Below are 17,707 nucleotides of genomic sequence, written 5' to 3'. Positions count from 1 at the left end.
TAGTATTATTATTGTAATATTTTTATTGTTATTGATAAAGGAAAAAAATTTGTGTTGATATTTGTTCAATTTTACATATATAAGTTAAATATATTTTTATTATATTTTAATTACATACTGTTAAACTGTTTGCAATTTCTCATATCTCAACTATCATCAGTTTAGCACTACAGATTTTTATTCAATTCATATGCAAATTTTTTGTGCGGAATTTGTCTCCATGAAAATAGTTTCTCAATCATTTATGATTGTCTAAAAAGAGTATTAGGAGTATTTGTAGGGAAAGACCCTTAATCACAAAAAGAATATGCCTCCCACCAAAAAGTTAAATTTTAAGGAAAAAAATATTATTTTTTTTTTTAAATTTTTCTCGTCAATTTTTAAGACGGAAATTTAATTTTTAAAATTAGTTTTTTGTTTTTTTTAAACCTTTTTTGCAATACCGTTAAGTAAAACAATTTCAAAAAAGTACTTTCACAGATTTATGTTTTCAAAGGTGGGTCGTTTCCAAGTCATTAAAATTTCAATTACTATAGTTTTTATTATTATATTATTATACTTTGTTTTGAATAATAACGGTTATGTTTATTGTTACTTGTAAAATATCAGACCTAATGGAAATGTTGGTGTGATTCTTAAAAACGTTAAATTGCAAAAAACAATCAAAGTCATACAAAAAAAAAATTATAAGTTTTGAGGTCTAAAAGTTGCATAAGTTTTCACCATATAATAGTGCATGTGTAGCCATCATTAATGATTGTTTAAAGGGCATTGGCAATCATTACAATTATTGTTTTATTTTTACTAATAAAATTATATCATTTTCTCAAATTAAAAAAAAAATATTAATACAAATAAAGTTTTTTTTAGATTTTTGATGCTGGAGAGTACTTTTCTTTATTTCAAGTTGATGAAGATGTAAATGAGACAGCTGAAGATGAAAAGATTATACAAGAAAAAAATGAACATTATAATAATGAGTTGATTGAAAATAATAATACAGACAAGCCAGTCCAAGACAATATTATTTGGAAAGTTCTTGTATCATCAGAAAATGGTATTCAAAAAGATAATCCGGAAAGGTACTTTTTTTTTTTTACAAAATAAACTCTTCCGATTAGTACTTGGTTAGTGTTTCACCAAATAAATAAACACTCTTGTTAATCTGATTTCAGATAATCAGTCATAATATGTTAATTAACTAATTTTTCTGATAACTTCTTTTTTAAAGATCTCTATTGTTGTATACTTTTATGTTGTTATTTTATTAAACAAATTGATAATTTTAATATTTTTTATTGTACTTCTTTCTATTATTATCTATGAAAATTAATTTGTTTCTTTTGTTCCTTGTGAATACAATGTTATTGAAAATTTTAAAAATTGTACTGATATAACTCCAAGCAAAATAACAATTATACAAATTTTTTTTATTAAAACTAAAATGAATGAGCTTTTAATATGGTTTTATATTGAAAACACAAATTTTAATAAATGTTTAAAAAGAATTAAGTTGTATGTTATGTATGTAAACAAAGTAAAAAATCTAATTCTTATATTGTGTATTAAAAAGTTTTAAATTGAAAATATGAAACTCAAAACTTATAAAGTTATCAAAATCTGTTATCCTTTATAGTTGTACATTTCTTTTTTTTATCATTATTATTTTTTTACAGTTTATTAAAATTTATTAATTATTTAAATTAGTTTGTAGAAATTTGTTTGGAAACAAACTTAGTTTTTATGAGTTCCTGTTTTTTTATCTATCGTGTCCCACAGGTAAGTTTATTGAGTTTATTAAGAATTATTAAAATTAAAAAATAAGATTTTTTTTTATTCTTAAACAATCATATTAAGGGTCATCCACAAGTTACGTCACGCAACTTTTGACTGTGTTTTACTACTCTTCCCCCTCCTTGTCACAACATCGTAACTCTTTAGTAACGAGTTCCGTATGAGTGGTCACAAAATCTCTAACCCCTCCCTCCCCCTCCCCCCTAAAGCGTGACCTAATTTATGGACAACCCCTTAATCTAAGAGCTTTTCATGATTTTTTTTTTTCAATAACATTTTGCTTTTCATGATTTTGTGTTAATACTTTTACGTGTTAATACATAATAACCTGAAAAGCTTATTTTTATTTTATTTTTTGTTGATTATAACAACATGTTAGATTTTTATAATTAGAATTTTAAAATCATAATTCTGTATTTTATTTTAATCTTGTATAATATCATCATTTAATTATAATCTTGTATAATATCATCAGATTCAATCTTGCTCTTTTCTTTTTTTGCCTTGTTAAAAAGCGTTATGCAGCTTGCATTTTAGGTATGAAATGGCGAATTGCGTATGCGTTTAGCAATTTTAGGTTTATTTTTGAATATTTAAATATGACATATATTCAGAAAATATTAAGTCATAAAAAAAGTATTTAACCACAATTTTAAGTTTTTTGTTAAAGAAACTAATTATTTTATATAACTAAAAGAAGGAATGTAAAATAGTTATTAAAACGTAGAATGTAAAATTTTTTTTCAAAGGAATGTAAAATAGTTTCGCAATGTTTATTTAAGAAAAAATGTAAAACATAGGTCTCTGCATCGTGGATTATAAAGTATTAAAAAGCAAATAAAAACCTTTTTTTTTCTTTAAAAAAAGGAAAAAGTGTTTTTGTTTAGGAAAATTTTTTTACTTATTAATTCATTATTTTGTAAAGTTCTTTTGACATTTATTTATAAACATAAATTATGTACACAAATATTTTTTTGGTAACTGATAAAATCTATCTATAAATTGTTTATAATCTTTATTGCAAACATTTCATTATATAGGTAAAAATAAATAAGTCATGATAAACATATTTTTTATATTATAAGAATTATCATATTATACTATAAGAAGTTATATTATAGTATAAGATTGTTTTAAGAAATAAATTATAAGGAAATATAATTTTTTTTCAAAAACCTAGTTTACGACACCTCTGAAAAGTATTTAACTAAAAAGTTCATTCCTCCTTCTTTACCAATGTCCGATATTCAACCGATATATTGTTGAACATCGGACCTCTTGGTTCTGAGCAAAATTAACTACTGCAACACAGCTGCAAAACTAACTTTAAATTAACTATTAACTTCAATTCAATTGATAACTATTAACTTAGTTAATAGTTATCAATTGAATTATCATGAACCAAGTCACATTTAAAAAAACTTTTTATCTAATGTTTGTAGTTCATAAGGAACTAAAATTTATTTTGGTTCCTTATGTACTACAAACAATTATAAATTGATATAACTAAGCAAAAAAAGTTTCACTATCTGAATGAGTTTGTTTACAACAACTGATTTTGTTTATTCTTTGGATTATTATTTTATCCTTTAAATTTTTTGTTAGTTGTTAAGTATGTTCTGTAGATTTTTTGTAGGTTTAGAAAAATAATTTTTATTCCTAGCATTGAATCATTTTCTAAAAAAAATTATCTAATTAATAAAAATTTAGTTACTATTAAATATATATCTATTTTTTAAATAATATAATAATTTATTTAAAGAGTTAATTGTTTAAATAACTTTTATTTTCCTTTTCTCTCAGTATATTTCTTGTGGATCATGCATGGACTTATGAAGCAAATTATGCAGAAGCTCAGTTGCAAAACTATCCAACACTTTTGGAAAGAATGGCTAAATTAATGGATATTCCTAGAAATGAATTTGATAGTGTGTTTTAGTGTTTGTGAATTTTGTAAAAAACCAGGGTGTGTGATTAAATCAGGGGGAGTGAGTTGTAGATTCAAAGTGTATTTGGGTTTAAATCTTTAGCATTTTAGGTGAAATCCCTAATATCATACAAAAAAGTTATTTTAAAGTGTTTTAAAATTGGTTTCAAAGAGAGCATATCTTACAGATTATAGAAAACATATATATTTTTACTAAAAATTTATTGGCAAAAAATATTGTGAAAAAATGATAGATTTTTTAAACAATTTTGTTAAAATGTTTTCAGTAATAATATGAAAAGTATTTTTAACTTGACATGATGGTGAAAAATGAATTGCTTATCTGAAATCGAAATGAGGAAAACAAATTATTTTTTAGCCTGTGTTATTTTTCAAAATATTATTTTATGTATTATGATTTTATGTTTTTTTACATCAAAAAATATTGTTTATGTTTTTTTAGCTGATGGTCAAGAACTTATTAAAGATGTTATCAATAAAATGTGGAAGTAATTAATTAATTATGTTAATTATTTAATTATGTTGTTGGTAATAATTAATAATTGCATAAGTTATTTCTTTGATTTTTATTAATCTGATTACACTGACCAACAAAATTAGATGAAATTATTTTTTATGAAAATGATTTTATTTGTACTATGTTAATTTTTGGGTGCAAAATTCGAATTTGGCATTTGTTTTAATGTTTAACCTGTAAATTTTAATTACAAGCTGTTTTTCTTTTTTATGAAATATTTACAAATTACATAAATTGTCTTTTGACGCTGATAATTCTATTTGGATGGAATATGTATGTGTTATGTAAAGTGCAATATTAAATGTTGTTGTAAATAAAAAGGCTTAGCACATTAGCTGGTCTTAATTTTGATGTTATAAAACTATCATTATTCTTTTATTTTATTAATTTCTTTTAAACTACTGCAATATACACTGAATTTAAGTATGTGAATTAATTTTTTGTTTTTGATTATTTCTTAAAATTGCGGCTTTGCAAATAATTAAAATTTTTTACTTTTAAAAAGTTGAACAAAAAATATTACTTGTTGCAACAACAACAAAAAAAGTTAATTACTTTACCAGTGGGTTTTTTTGTGACAAACCTAAATTTGATTTTCCAAGTACAATTTATCAAAAAATATATACCATATACTTTCACTTGGTTTATGACAAAAAAGTTTAACGCTCTATAAACATTTTTTAATGCAGTGTTATAACATGTTTACATGGAGTTTAAATGATTTTTTTAATCAAAAATTTTTTTAAATTATAAGGAAATTTCTGTTTTCACTTTTTTGATATTGCACAATCTATTAATTATATAAAGCTGATGTAACTATTATATAAAATTATTTTTCTAAGCTATTAGTTTTTTTATAAATATAATCAAAGACATTGCAAGAGTTATAATTACTTTAAGTGTAAATACTTGCAATAATTAATTAAATAAAAAAGTTTTTCTATAGATTAACGGGTGATGGGGAAGTTATCGGACAAATCCAAATTTCATTATTTGAGCATAATAATTAGTTTTTGTGGCTTTATGCGTAGGCATAAACGTTCTATAAAATATAAACTTTATTATTTGAAACACAATTATTTAAAATGAGGTTAAATGCAGCTGAACGAGAATCTTTTCGAAAGCGACAAAAAATGTTTTTTGTAAATAAACCTAATATAAAATTAAAAAAATCGTAAATCATTTTGAAAAGGAAGGATTTGCTCGAAGTACAATATATGATAACATATGATATATGATAATATATGATATATGATAAAAAGACTTGAAACTGTTCAATCGTTTTCTGATAGAAAGCACCCTGGTCGTCCGACATCCTGGACTAGAGAAAAGAAAGCCGAATTAAAGAGACTTGTCAACAATCGAAAAGGGGTCAGTCAGAGAAAAATAGGTATTAAATTCGGTGTAAATCAATGTACAATTGGTCAACAGTTAAAAAAAATGAATATTAAATATAGAAAACGTGAAAAGACTCCAAAATACACTATAGAACAACAAATAAAGGCAAAGAAAAGAAGCAGGAAACTAGTTAACCTACTCTATAACCCAAAATCGCTTCTAGTCATCGATGACGAAAAATACTTTTGTTTTGCAGGGAACAACATGCCTGGAAATTCTGGATACTACACAAACAACAAAAAGACATGCCCAGAAAGTGTTCGTTTTATAGGAAAAGAGAAGTTTCCAAAAAAATTATTCATGTGGATAGCCATATCTGACCGTGGTATGTCCGAGCCATTGTTTCACACTTCGGAGGCTGTAGCGATCAATTCATCAATCTATATTAATGAATGTTTAGAAAAATGACTTCTTCCATTTATTCACAAGTATCATGGAGACTTTAACTATTTATTTTGGCCAGATTTAGCAAGTTCTCATTATTCTAAAGATTCTCTAAATTGGATGGACCAATATGTCTATTACGTTGATAAAGAATCCAATCCCCCAAATGTGCCTCAAGCACGACCGATTGAAAATTTTTGGGGACATTTGGCACAGAAGGTTTACGAGCGAGATTGGCAAGCTTCAACAGAGCAAGTTTTGATTTATTGCATTAAACTAAAACTACAAGGAATTGATTTGAACTTTTTACAGTCGCATATGAAAGGCATCAGAGCAAAATTGAGATCAATTGCAGATGGTGGTATTTTTTCATATAAAAAATAATATATTTTTATTAAAAGATAAATGCTTTATTTAAAAAAAATATAGTAGTAGTTTGTTTTTTTATTTATAAATAAGTTATTGACGTTTTTATTTTGTCCGATAACGTCCGCATCACCCGTTAGTTATTAATTTTTTAATACATCAAGGGAGTTTAAATATCCTTGCAGTGAAGAACCCAGAGTTTTTTTGGGGATACCACTTTTTTTCAGCAATATTGGGGGGGGGGGGTGATGTTTATGAATTTCTCCCTCCCCCTACATCCCCCCCTCTCTCCTCCTCCTCCCGTAATTAGAACTGGTGTCACAACAATGATTTTAATCATTATTTTTTCAATTGTCATTTTAGTCATTTGTGTTTATATTGTTTAGTTTTATACTAAGATAAGGAGTTGATTTAAAGATGTTTTTTTGTAATAGATGAATTTACCGGTGGACAATGTTACTTTAGTTACAATAAAAAAACTATTTTACTTTTGTTGTAAACTATTTTACAACAAAAGCGTTTATTAAACGCTTTTGTTGCAAATACCATGCTATTAGAAAATAATTATTGAAAATTGTTTAAAGTATTTTTAACATTTGTTAACTATATTTTAGTAAATTTAATTTTAGTATTTATTAATGTTTTTAATGATTAGTAATTAGATTTTAAAATACTTTAAACAACTTTTAATTGATATTCACATTACATAATAAATTTAAATATATCAAATTGCGTATTATTTGTAAAATTAACAAATTAGTTTTACAACTTGTACTCTAATAACTATTTGAACAAAAAACATAAGCGTTTAATAAACATATTTACTATTATTTAAATTTACAATTTTAATTTAAACAATAGCAAATCTGTTCATTTAACTTTCACTTAAGGTTAATAATTTTTAAAGTGATTTTACGGTTAATAATTTTTAAAGCGATTTTACCGTAATTATCTCTGCTTTAATTATCTTTAATTTGAATTAAAGATAATTAAAGAAGAGATAATTATGGTAAACATAATTTTTAAAATGTTAAATTTTTTTGATTAGAAAACATATTATATTTAAAAGTATATATAATATTTTTTTAATCATTAAATATAATTAAAAAAGTTATGTTTAATAAATAAGTTACATTTACTATGGGTTATTTTAAACAGATCTTGATAAAACTTTTATTAAGTTATAATTATATTTATTTAATTATATTTATTATTTTAAAAGTCAAAAAGAGTATGGGAAAGAAACAAAACTTTCTTAAAAAATTTACGTTTCGTTTTTTCAATTTTCTCAAGTAAACTTAAATAGCAAGCTAAAGATCAAAAGTTTATTCATTCAAAAGTTCATTCATTCAAAAATTAAATTTGCGCGATAGTTATTAAGACTGAAATTCTTTACTGTTGTTCATTTTTTAAATGAAAACCAGTTGACTCTTAATTGCCATAAAACAAAAGTTAACTTTACTCTGAAAGTTTTAAAATCGTTCTATCTTTCGAAAAAGCAAATATTTTATACATTCCATTGTTATAAAATTTTGCAACAAGTTTTTAATATTAAGTTTCATAACGACATTCATTTTTTTAAAACTAACATTCAGTTAGTAACTGAAGAACAGTTACGTCATGTAATTACGTAAAAAAATTTCTTTTTAATTCATTACATTGACCAAAAGAAAAAATGATATAGCCAAAATAAACTGAAAATTATTTATATACTACTGCAGTAGTATATAAATAATTTTCAGTTCTGTTCCAGCAGTATTAAAACAGGTCTGGGTTTGTCTCTGCCTTGTTAAACATATTTATACTTGATAATGTTATTAAGTATATTTATTCTTGATAACAAATCTAAACTCCCTCAAAATATTATTTTTAAAAATTAATAATAGAGTTATATTTTCCATAGAAAAGGTTTTTTATTTAATTATAAAAAAATAAACTTCTTTTATTTTACCGCTTAAATGATAAACGATAAAATTTCATCATCTTAAACGATATCTTTAGACTTGTTTAAATGTTTAAAATTTATAAAAAGTGGCTTGACTAAAATGGCTTACCACTTATGTTAAATCCCGCAACACATACATAAATAGCGTGCCACTTTAAGCTTTAAAACAAGGCTTGTAATATGTATGTAAAATAGTCTTGCCTTACAATCTAAAAAATGTTTCATACTGGATCACTTTGGATCTTCTGTGAGAGGACTTTGAATTGTGCACTAAAGTCTAGCAGTATTCAGCAAGTAATGAAGGTGAAGGTTTTCCTTTATAACAACCTTCCATCTCACTGATTTCTTAATGAAATTGTTCACCGTGCTCATCAGATACATCACACCTGTTTTCAGGGGAAAATACAGATGAGAATCCATAAAACGAAGTTTGAGTGACATACTACATACATTGAGTGACATACTACAGCCTAGGCTTTCATAGCTCTTCATCATATTCTTTATTAGAGTTTCAAAATTCAGTGGAGGATTAGCAACATTCTTTAGTTCAACTGTAAAATCATCTTGCTTAGACCATACTTTCTCTTTGTAATGGCTATCTGTTGCTCGTGAATCCCAAAGGCAGAGGAAACAACAGAACTTAGTGTGTATCCTGCTTGTAGTCTAGTTGGGATTGCAACAACTTTTAGATCAGCTTAAAATCCACTGATGCTTATTATACTATATGACATTCAGAATTTTGCAGTTATTTTCAGATTTTTGCAGGTTTCTCGTATGATCAAAGAATATGCAATCGGTACAGATGGTAGCTGATTGCCGATATGTAAAATACAGCTTTGACACTCGTTTTTGAGGCATCAATATAAAGACCCCATTCAGTAGAATTGTGTTCCTGTTCAGTAGAATTGCGTTCCTGTTCAGTAGCATTTTGTTTCTGTTCAGTAGCATTTTGTTTCTGTTCAGTAGAATTGTGTTTCTGTTCAGTAGCATTTTGTTTCTGTTAAGTAGAATTTTGTTTCTGTTCAAAGAATTGAAATAAAACGTCAATGTCAAAGCAATAACATTTTCTATTTTGATTTGAAACATTTTGATTTAAACATTTTCTATTTGAAAAACGGAATGACTTTTTGTTAATGTTTACAATAAAGTAATATTCTAATTTTTGTAACGAATATGATATATTTCCAGTTCTAATGGCAGTAAGAGAAAGATTAATGCAGCAAAAATAAAAATTGTTGAAATGATTTTGTGGCTCATGCCAGATCATAGGAATACCAAATGACATGGGTCAGCCAGTATTTAACCAATTGCTTAGTTGTGAAGAACAGCTATTGCAGCAATATTGCTGTGCCCAAGCAGTCACATCTATTTATGTGTCTAAATAAGAAGCATACAGCTTTCGAATATGTTCATTAGTTGTACATTGCTTCTTTTTTGCAGTATATTCCCCACATATATAGCAAAACTTGTTTCTCTCATTTTTACAGCTGTCATGAGAGAAAGTTGCCATTTTATTACAATCTATAACAAACAAGGTACACAATCGCATTAAGCATTTACATGCAATTTTATTTAAATTTAAATTCAAATTTCATTTAATCAATGGTTAGCTCATTGTTGGAATTGTAAAAAAAAAAATCTTAAACAGAAATTACATATTAACTAGTGTAACTGAGGGATATAAACACTGGGCAAGTTATATTGGCATTCATTAAATAAAGCAAAAGCAAGACAGATGAGTAAGTAGGCAGATACAGATCGTAAATACAAAAAAATACCAAATAAAAGGCTAATGCTAAAAATACAATAAATTAAAATTTACATAAAAACCACTAATTCAAAAGATAAAAATAAGTACATTTCCTAAAATTTCATAAAGTTTTACGCAAGATACATGCATTAAATTGCTTGAGCAAAAAAATTGTTGGACAGTGTTATTTATGTTTATATATATATATACACACACACACACACACACACACACACACACACACACACACAAAACACACACATACACACATGTGAGATCTTGTGAGGCTAATTCAAAGAAATTTCCTTTTAGATATAACATGACATATACAATGAAAAAGACCAAGGTGAATTCTTATAATTATAGTTATTTTTTATAGTTTTAATTGTTTTTTATAGTTTTAATTATAATTTTGTTATTAATGAATTTTGTTATTTTTTGTTATTAATGAAATTAAAAACAAAAAATGCTATTACAGAAAACATTGCTTTTCAGATTCTAAAAAATTTTAAAAATATGTGACTTAATATGTTTAAAATAAACAAAACATATTTTATTTGATTTTATTGGAACTTTTATTAAATATTCCTTTTATCTATTACACATTGTAGGTATTTATATAATACAAGAACTATTATAGTTGTTCAACTTATTTGTTTGAGGTAACTTATATAATATATTAGCAATAAAACGACTACTAATAGTCTGCACTTGATTATCAAGATTGTTTCTTCGTCTAATAATTTTTTTCTTTAATCAAATTTCAAATTAGACTTCAAATTGTACGTACATGTCTTCAAATTGTACGACAAATTGTACGACAAAATTTGTCTTCAAATTGTACGACAAATTGTACGACATGTCTTCCAAAAAACAATATTTTTGAAAATGATCTCCTCCACCCCCTAAATGTGTTCTATCTAATACAAAAACAATAGGGTTAAAAATTTTTTGAATAAAAAATATTTTAAGGTGTGCCTCAAGACCCTCAAATATTTAATAAATATTTAATAATATTTTCAAAAAAAATGTTATTCAAAGAAATGTCAACCTGGTACTTAAATGAAGCAAAATTGTTATTTTTGGTTTTATTACATAAAAAATTACGTTTTTCAACAAAAAATGAAAAAAATGCATTTTTTATTTTTTTTATGATAATTTTGATAAATAAGTTGAAATGTTTTCAAAATGAATATTATTTTCCACTTTGTTATTTTTTTCATTGTAGAAGCCCCATACCTTTATGAGTCCTTTTATATATCATTTTCATTGTATTTTTTATTTTATTTTAAATTTTTAGTTTATTTTTTAACAGACTGAAATAACCATGGACGATGACAAAGATTATGTTCCACTTTGGTTTGTAATGGATGAATTTGGCTCACGTGTTAGACATGATGATGACCCAACTTTTGCATTTCGTTTTTTTTATTTTCAAAACACAGCAACATCCTATATGGTTATCTTTCCTATTAAAGATCTTTTATGTGGAGGTACATTTTTATTATGTATTTTGTTTTATATTAAATATTGTTTGTGAAGTTTTTGTTATTACAAATCTTTTTAGTGATAAGATGTTACAGTACTCAAAAGTGATTGTTGATACCCATAATTTGATTTTCAGTACACACCATCTAAGGATTTAGGTTTGGGCAGGCAATATCTTTAAATGAAGGGTATTAGTTATAATTCATTTTTTCCATATTTGTTCTTTTCCTTTTCTTATTTTGAAAAAGTGAATTAAAATCAGCACAATATATTATCGGAGTTAGTATTAGTAATTAAACTACTAACAACTACCGAAAATATGTTTTTGCTATGCAAAGTAAGGTATCCATAGCAACCAAAAAATATATTATTGAATCCTCAAAGTAGTAAATAATAGTAGTTATTAGTTTTTAAGCAATAAAAAGTTAAATTAAAAAAAATATATAAGTTAGTGCATTAAACAATTAAGGTGTATTAATTTTAATACACCTTAATTGTTTAATGCACTAACTTTTTTTATTTTTTATAGTTCCTGATAAAATTAAACAGAATTCCAACAGTTAATAGTTGGTACATTTTTAAAAGCTCACAATACAAACAGGTTTTATTGAATGGCAAAATAACCTGACAGATTTTAGTTAAAATTTTATTGTTGAGAAATTCCATGCAAAATTTATTTCAGCTTCATTGTCATCTTCTGAAAGGTTAGAACCAAATTTTTTTGCAAAAATTGTTCTTCTTTAGCCATATTGTTATTGTTCTTTGCTTTCTCTATAAATTGTTATCTTGATGGTTATTTTATATATTTTTTATTATTTTGGTAATTTCTTGCCAAATTGTCACCACTTTATATTATTTGCATTGTCAATTGCAAAATCATAAGTTTCATATAACACATACAAATAAAGTTGTTATAAGTTGTTATAAATAAAATCCATTCAAACATATAAAGTTGTTATAAGATGTATGTTGTAATTGTATGTTGTAGTTGTTGATTGCAGTTGTAGGTTGTTGTAATTTAAAGTTGTAGTTGTAAGTTGTATTTGTAATATTCAGGTTGGTTGTAATTAAAGGTTGTTGTTGTAATTAAAGGTTGTAGTTGTAGATTTCAATTGTAATTGAAGGTTTTAGTTGTAGAGCAAAATTTCAAATCTTTTATAAAAAAAGATATTTATTAAGTTGTCAATTGTTTGGTGGAAAATTTTGCAGAAAAAGATTTTATCAGATCAAGAAAAAAAGTTTTTGATTTTGAACAAGTTTAGAAATCCTAAATCCAGTAAAATTCTGTATTTAGTAATTATATATAGTATTCTTTATGAAGCTCCTTAGTATTGGTGAAAGTAAATTACCTAGGAAAACTTGCAAATTAATTGTGATTGTAATTTGGATTACCTTGGATGGTAATTCATCTAGTGGTAGTATCATCATAAAATTACTTCATCTTGATCTGCAAAACAGTTAATGCTAGGAAATTAACAAGAAAATGATATTATAAGAACCTGTCTAAACAAACAATTGTGGAACACTTTGTAGTTGAATGTTAAACATGAAAAAAACTAAATAAAATACTTAAATGGTTCAAATAAAATATTAAATGGCTATAAAAGTTAATCATAAACAAAAAAATAATAATAAAGCTATATTTTTTGAATAACTTTTGCTTTTAATTTGTTAAATTTTATACGGTGGTGGTGTAGTGGTAGAGCACTCGCCTAATAAGCAAGAAAGTTCCAAGTTTGATCCCCGTCGCATCCTTGGTAGTACTGTGCTCAACTTGTTTCCCTGTACAGCAGCATTATTACTCAAGATTCGTGTTTCCGAGTTAAAAAGTTGAGAGATTATAAGATTGTAACCAAAGTTAAAATAGCCTCCTCAACTATAGTGGCCTTCATTCAGGTGAATGAACATTAAAAAAAGAAAATTATAAAAAATATAAAAAATAAAGTCATAAATAAACTCAAATAAAATTAGCATAAACTAGAAGTAAATTATAAACACAAACATTGTTAAAACCTTGAGTATATAGGGGGTTTCATATATTATTATGTTTCATATATTAGAGTTCATAGGGGGTTTCATATATTTGTAAAAAAAAAGTTTTATATATCAAGTATATCAAATTGGGTCTCTTCTTTTTAAATTAACAATCATTTTTTGTTAATAACTTTTCTTATTAAATATACATAGGCAATTTACATAGGCTATAATTCAAATATTGTGTATTTAAACTCATATATTTCATAATTAAACTTGAATGTTGCATAATTAAAGCTTATTGTGATGTTAAGCATTTTTTTAATGTCATTTTTTTATTGAACTCGCTGAACTTATTTTATTATTTTTTAAATATGATAATAACATCTTAGTGAGTTTTAAATAATGAAATAATGTAGTTTTGTGAATATTATTTTAGACGAAGTGACCAGAGACTTTGCACCTGATGCAAAAACTCCTGAATACAGAGATGCTCGATTGTATCCATGGTTTAAAGATAGACTTAACATTGACAATGTAAAAGATCAATGGGTTGAAAAGTTGCTTAGCAACTCCTTAGAACAAAGTTGTCGATGTGATGAAAAATTATCTAATTACAATGGGGAAGGTATTAAGAGTCTTTTTTTTTAAGATTCTTTTGTTCTTCTTTTTTTTTTTAAACCTTTAAGGTAGCTCTGTGAATTTTTATCCCTTAATTATAATAACTCTTCTTAACTCTTTTAATTGTTTTAAGAAAACTTAAAAATACCTTGTTCTAAAATATGTTAAATTAAATACTTCAATTAATACTAAATCTTTAAAAAAATATTTATATATTTTTTTATTTTTTTGTATGATGTTGTAAAAATGTTTTATTATTTTGTCGTAAAATGTTGTATTTTATAAAACCATATTTATATGATCACTTTCTTCAAACTTTTTTTTTCTATTTTCTTTATTTATTGTTTGTTATAAAAATATTTAGAAATAAAAGATTCAACACCAAGAAGTGTTTATAAGGTCTGGACAAATGATAAATTTAGTATTGAGCACTTGACTGATCCACGTTTTGAGTTTGTTGATGATATGAAAAATGCTGACATCATCTATTCAGTTGAACATTTCAAAGATTTTGAGTATGTTTATATTTTTTTAAGTACAACAGATAGTAATTTGCAATTTCCTAATATACTTTTAAATATGTTAGGAAAATAATTTTAATTCTTAAAATGGGCAATTTTCAAATTTAAATTTTCAGAAAAGAAAAAAAAAACATAAAATAAAAAATTTATTGCCGACCTCTGTAAAGCTACCTGTTTTAATGACATTATCAATGCTGCATTCATATATGTATGTATGTATGTATGTATTTATGTATGTATATTTAATTTTTAACATAGTTGTATTCAATTTGTAGCAAAAGTTACCCAGTTCTAATAGAAAGATGTCAAAACAAAATGCTAAATGAAATGCACAAATTTGTTAAGTGCATTAGTTTTAAAGAAAAAACTCACCCTGGATCACTTAAAAAAATAAAAATTCCTAAACAAACCATCTTCAACATTATTCAGTGTGCTTGTGTGCCAATGTGCTTGTTGTGTGCAATGTTTCTGGTTATATAAGAGTAAAACCAAGTAGTTGTGTTTCCAATGACAGGTTCTCCTTTAATAGTTTAGCTTCTATTCAGCTGCAAAACTCACTGAATAGTTGCCAGTTACTTTACAGTTACCCCTAGTGAGCAGATAAAGAATTAAAAGAGGTTATATAGTTTTGCCATGCACACATAACATAGCAAAACAGTTTGCCTTAAGGTAAAACTTAAAGTACAAAACTATCTCCTATATAAATCTTAAAATTAATAAAACAAATAGTTACTAATAAAACAAATAATTACTAACAGTAAGCAACCCGTAATACGGGTTATTAGTAATTAAACCATTAATAACAATAAAAACACATTATTAACTTGATATATTATCTGAAAAATTAAATAAAAATTTATCTATAAATAATATTTTATGTTTAACTTCCTATCAGCAATGTCATTGCTTATAGTTAGATTAGACTAGATTGTATTTATTCAAACAAATATTACATATTCTAAAGAACACACAGGTCCATATTAATGGACACTAGTAGTGTGCCCCATAACTGGACACTAACAGCGTGCCCCAAAATAAATTATGTAACAGAGTATAACATTGAATATCTTATTGTTTAGTTGTTATATACAACTAAACAATAAGATATCCAGTCAACGCCGACATAACTTTCAAAATTGATTGAGTTAATTTTACTCTTAAAGATATTATATATGATATTATCGACATTAACAGAATCGAAAGGCAACTGATTCCAAATGTTAACAACTCGGTAAGAGAAACTCAATTTGCTTATATCTAGTCAACATTGTTGTTTGTGCATTTTATATTTATGTTCTCGCTTGTTGTTTTTGTTGTCAATAAAAAAGAACATAGATTTATCAATTAAGACCAAGTTAACAACAAGTAAGTTCTTTTTAAAATCTGTCACAACACAGCAGGTATCAGCAAAAGGAAAGTCAAATAAGGTCTGCAAATACCTAAAAAAAGAAATAAAAAAAATTACAGTTTTTGATTACAAAAGTATTATTTGCATTTTGTTGTTATTAGAATTGTTGTTATTAGAAACATAGTAACAATAGCTATAGCATAAGATATTTGTAAGCACACATTACTGTGTCTCCAGAATAATTTAAAAAGAAAAGATTATAAAAGGATAAACAACGCAACGTAATAACACTACAACTTAATAAGATATTCTATCATCTAAATATCTTACATTTACAAAGATATTATTTTGTAATAAAAACAAAAACACGATATTGAATCTTACTTGGTTTCTTATCTATAAAACAATTTTATTTAACTATTTAAAACTATTTAAAATAAAAAAATAAAAATGCTTTATGTAAAGCAATATATTAAAAATAAAATCAAATGCAATTACTTTAAAATAAATATGATATATAAACCTCTACAATTTCAAACAAAAAATAAAATAATTTTATTATTCAAAATAACAATTTTTAAAATAAAAACCTATAACAATTTAATTAAGGATTTAATGAAATCCATATTTTTTTAGCAATGTCTGTCAGTATATAAGTATATAAGTAATAAAAAAGATGAAACCATTTAAGAACAAATTTAAAAATCTGAATATATATTCAGATACCTTAAAATGAACCATGACACAACATTCTTTTGACAACTTCCAGAAAAATTATTTTAATTTTTTTCTATACCTTATTATTTTTTCTAAGAGAAAATATACATATAGATACAGAGAAATATAAAATATACTGAAATATACACACATTTATGTATACACTTACCTAACAGTCTTATTTTCCACAATAGTCCACAAATAACAGTCTTATTTTATTTAAAAAAAAAAGGAATCAGGCTATAAAAATTAGAAAAATACAAACAACCAACAACAAATAAAAATTTATTAAATTTTTGTTTTAAAATTAAACAATGTACAACATCAATTCTTCTTGAAACTAAAGATTTATCAGCTCTTATTTGCTTGCAGACCTTACTTGAAAGAATGCGTGGAATATAGAACCGCGTATAGAAAAGCCTAGAAACTACTTTAAAATAGCGTAAGATGACTATTAACTACTACTACTATTAAATTACAGTATTAATATTAAGATTATGATTTTCATATAGAATTATAATAATTGTTCTTAACTTTTACTTGTTCTTTTAATTATGTTTCTTTATTATTTCTTTATTATTAGGTACATTTCCAATAATCCTCATGTTATGGTTAATCAATTTCCAAATGAAGTTGTACTCACTGTAAAAGATTTGTTTGCTGAGTCTGCGCAATGTTTTGCTATATATAAGCATGATGTTATCCCTGATGAAATGTTAAAAAACAGAGGTCCAAAGTGGTTGCCAATGACTTTTAATTTATATTCAGAACTGCCACAGTTTATCAAAGAATTTAAACAAAGAGAAACAAGGTTTTTAATTTTGTTTCAATTTTTAATTTAATTATTTGTTTTATTTTTTTTTACTGTTTTAAATATTATACTTTATATATATATTATATAAATATTATACTTTACTTTTTATTATTATAGCTACT

At 24.9% G+C, this 17,707-nt stretch overlaps 1 protein-coding gene across 1 annotated transcript in view; it reads left to right on the top strand.

Moving 5' to 3' along the window:
- LOC100214039 (tubulin--tyrosine ligase-like protein 12) overlaps nt 1-17,707 on the top strand; it is a 41,659-nt gene that overhangs the window by 3,623 nt on the left and 20,329 nt on the right. The window contains exons 2-9 of the mRNA XM_065788695.1: nt 871-1,082; nt 3,598-3,722; nt 4,185-4,230; nt 10,415-10,448; nt 11,418-11,595; nt 14,004-14,192; nt 14,550-14,700; nt 17,355-17,582. Of these exons, the coding sequence (XP_065644767.1) occupies nt 871-1,082; nt 3,598-3,722; nt 4,185-4,230; nt 10,415-10,448; nt 11,418-11,595; nt 14,004-14,192; nt 14,550-14,700; nt 17,355-17,582 (1,163 nt within the window). The remainder of the gene's footprint in view (nt 1-870; nt 1,083-3,597; nt 3,723-4,184; nt 4,231-10,414; nt 10,449-11,417; nt 11,596-14,003; nt 14,193-14,549; nt 14,701-17,354; nt 17,583-17,707) is intronic.

The sequence above is a fragment of the Hydra vulgaris genome, chromosome 01 (assembly GCF_038396675.1).
Source record: "Hydra vulgaris chromosome 01, alternate assembly HydraT2T_AEP".
Classification (NCBI taxonomy): Eukaryota; Metazoa; Cnidaria; class Hydrozoa; order Anthoathecata; family Hydridae; genus Hydra; species Hydra vulgaris.
This window is presented reverse-complemented; position numbering and strand designations above follow the sequence as displayed.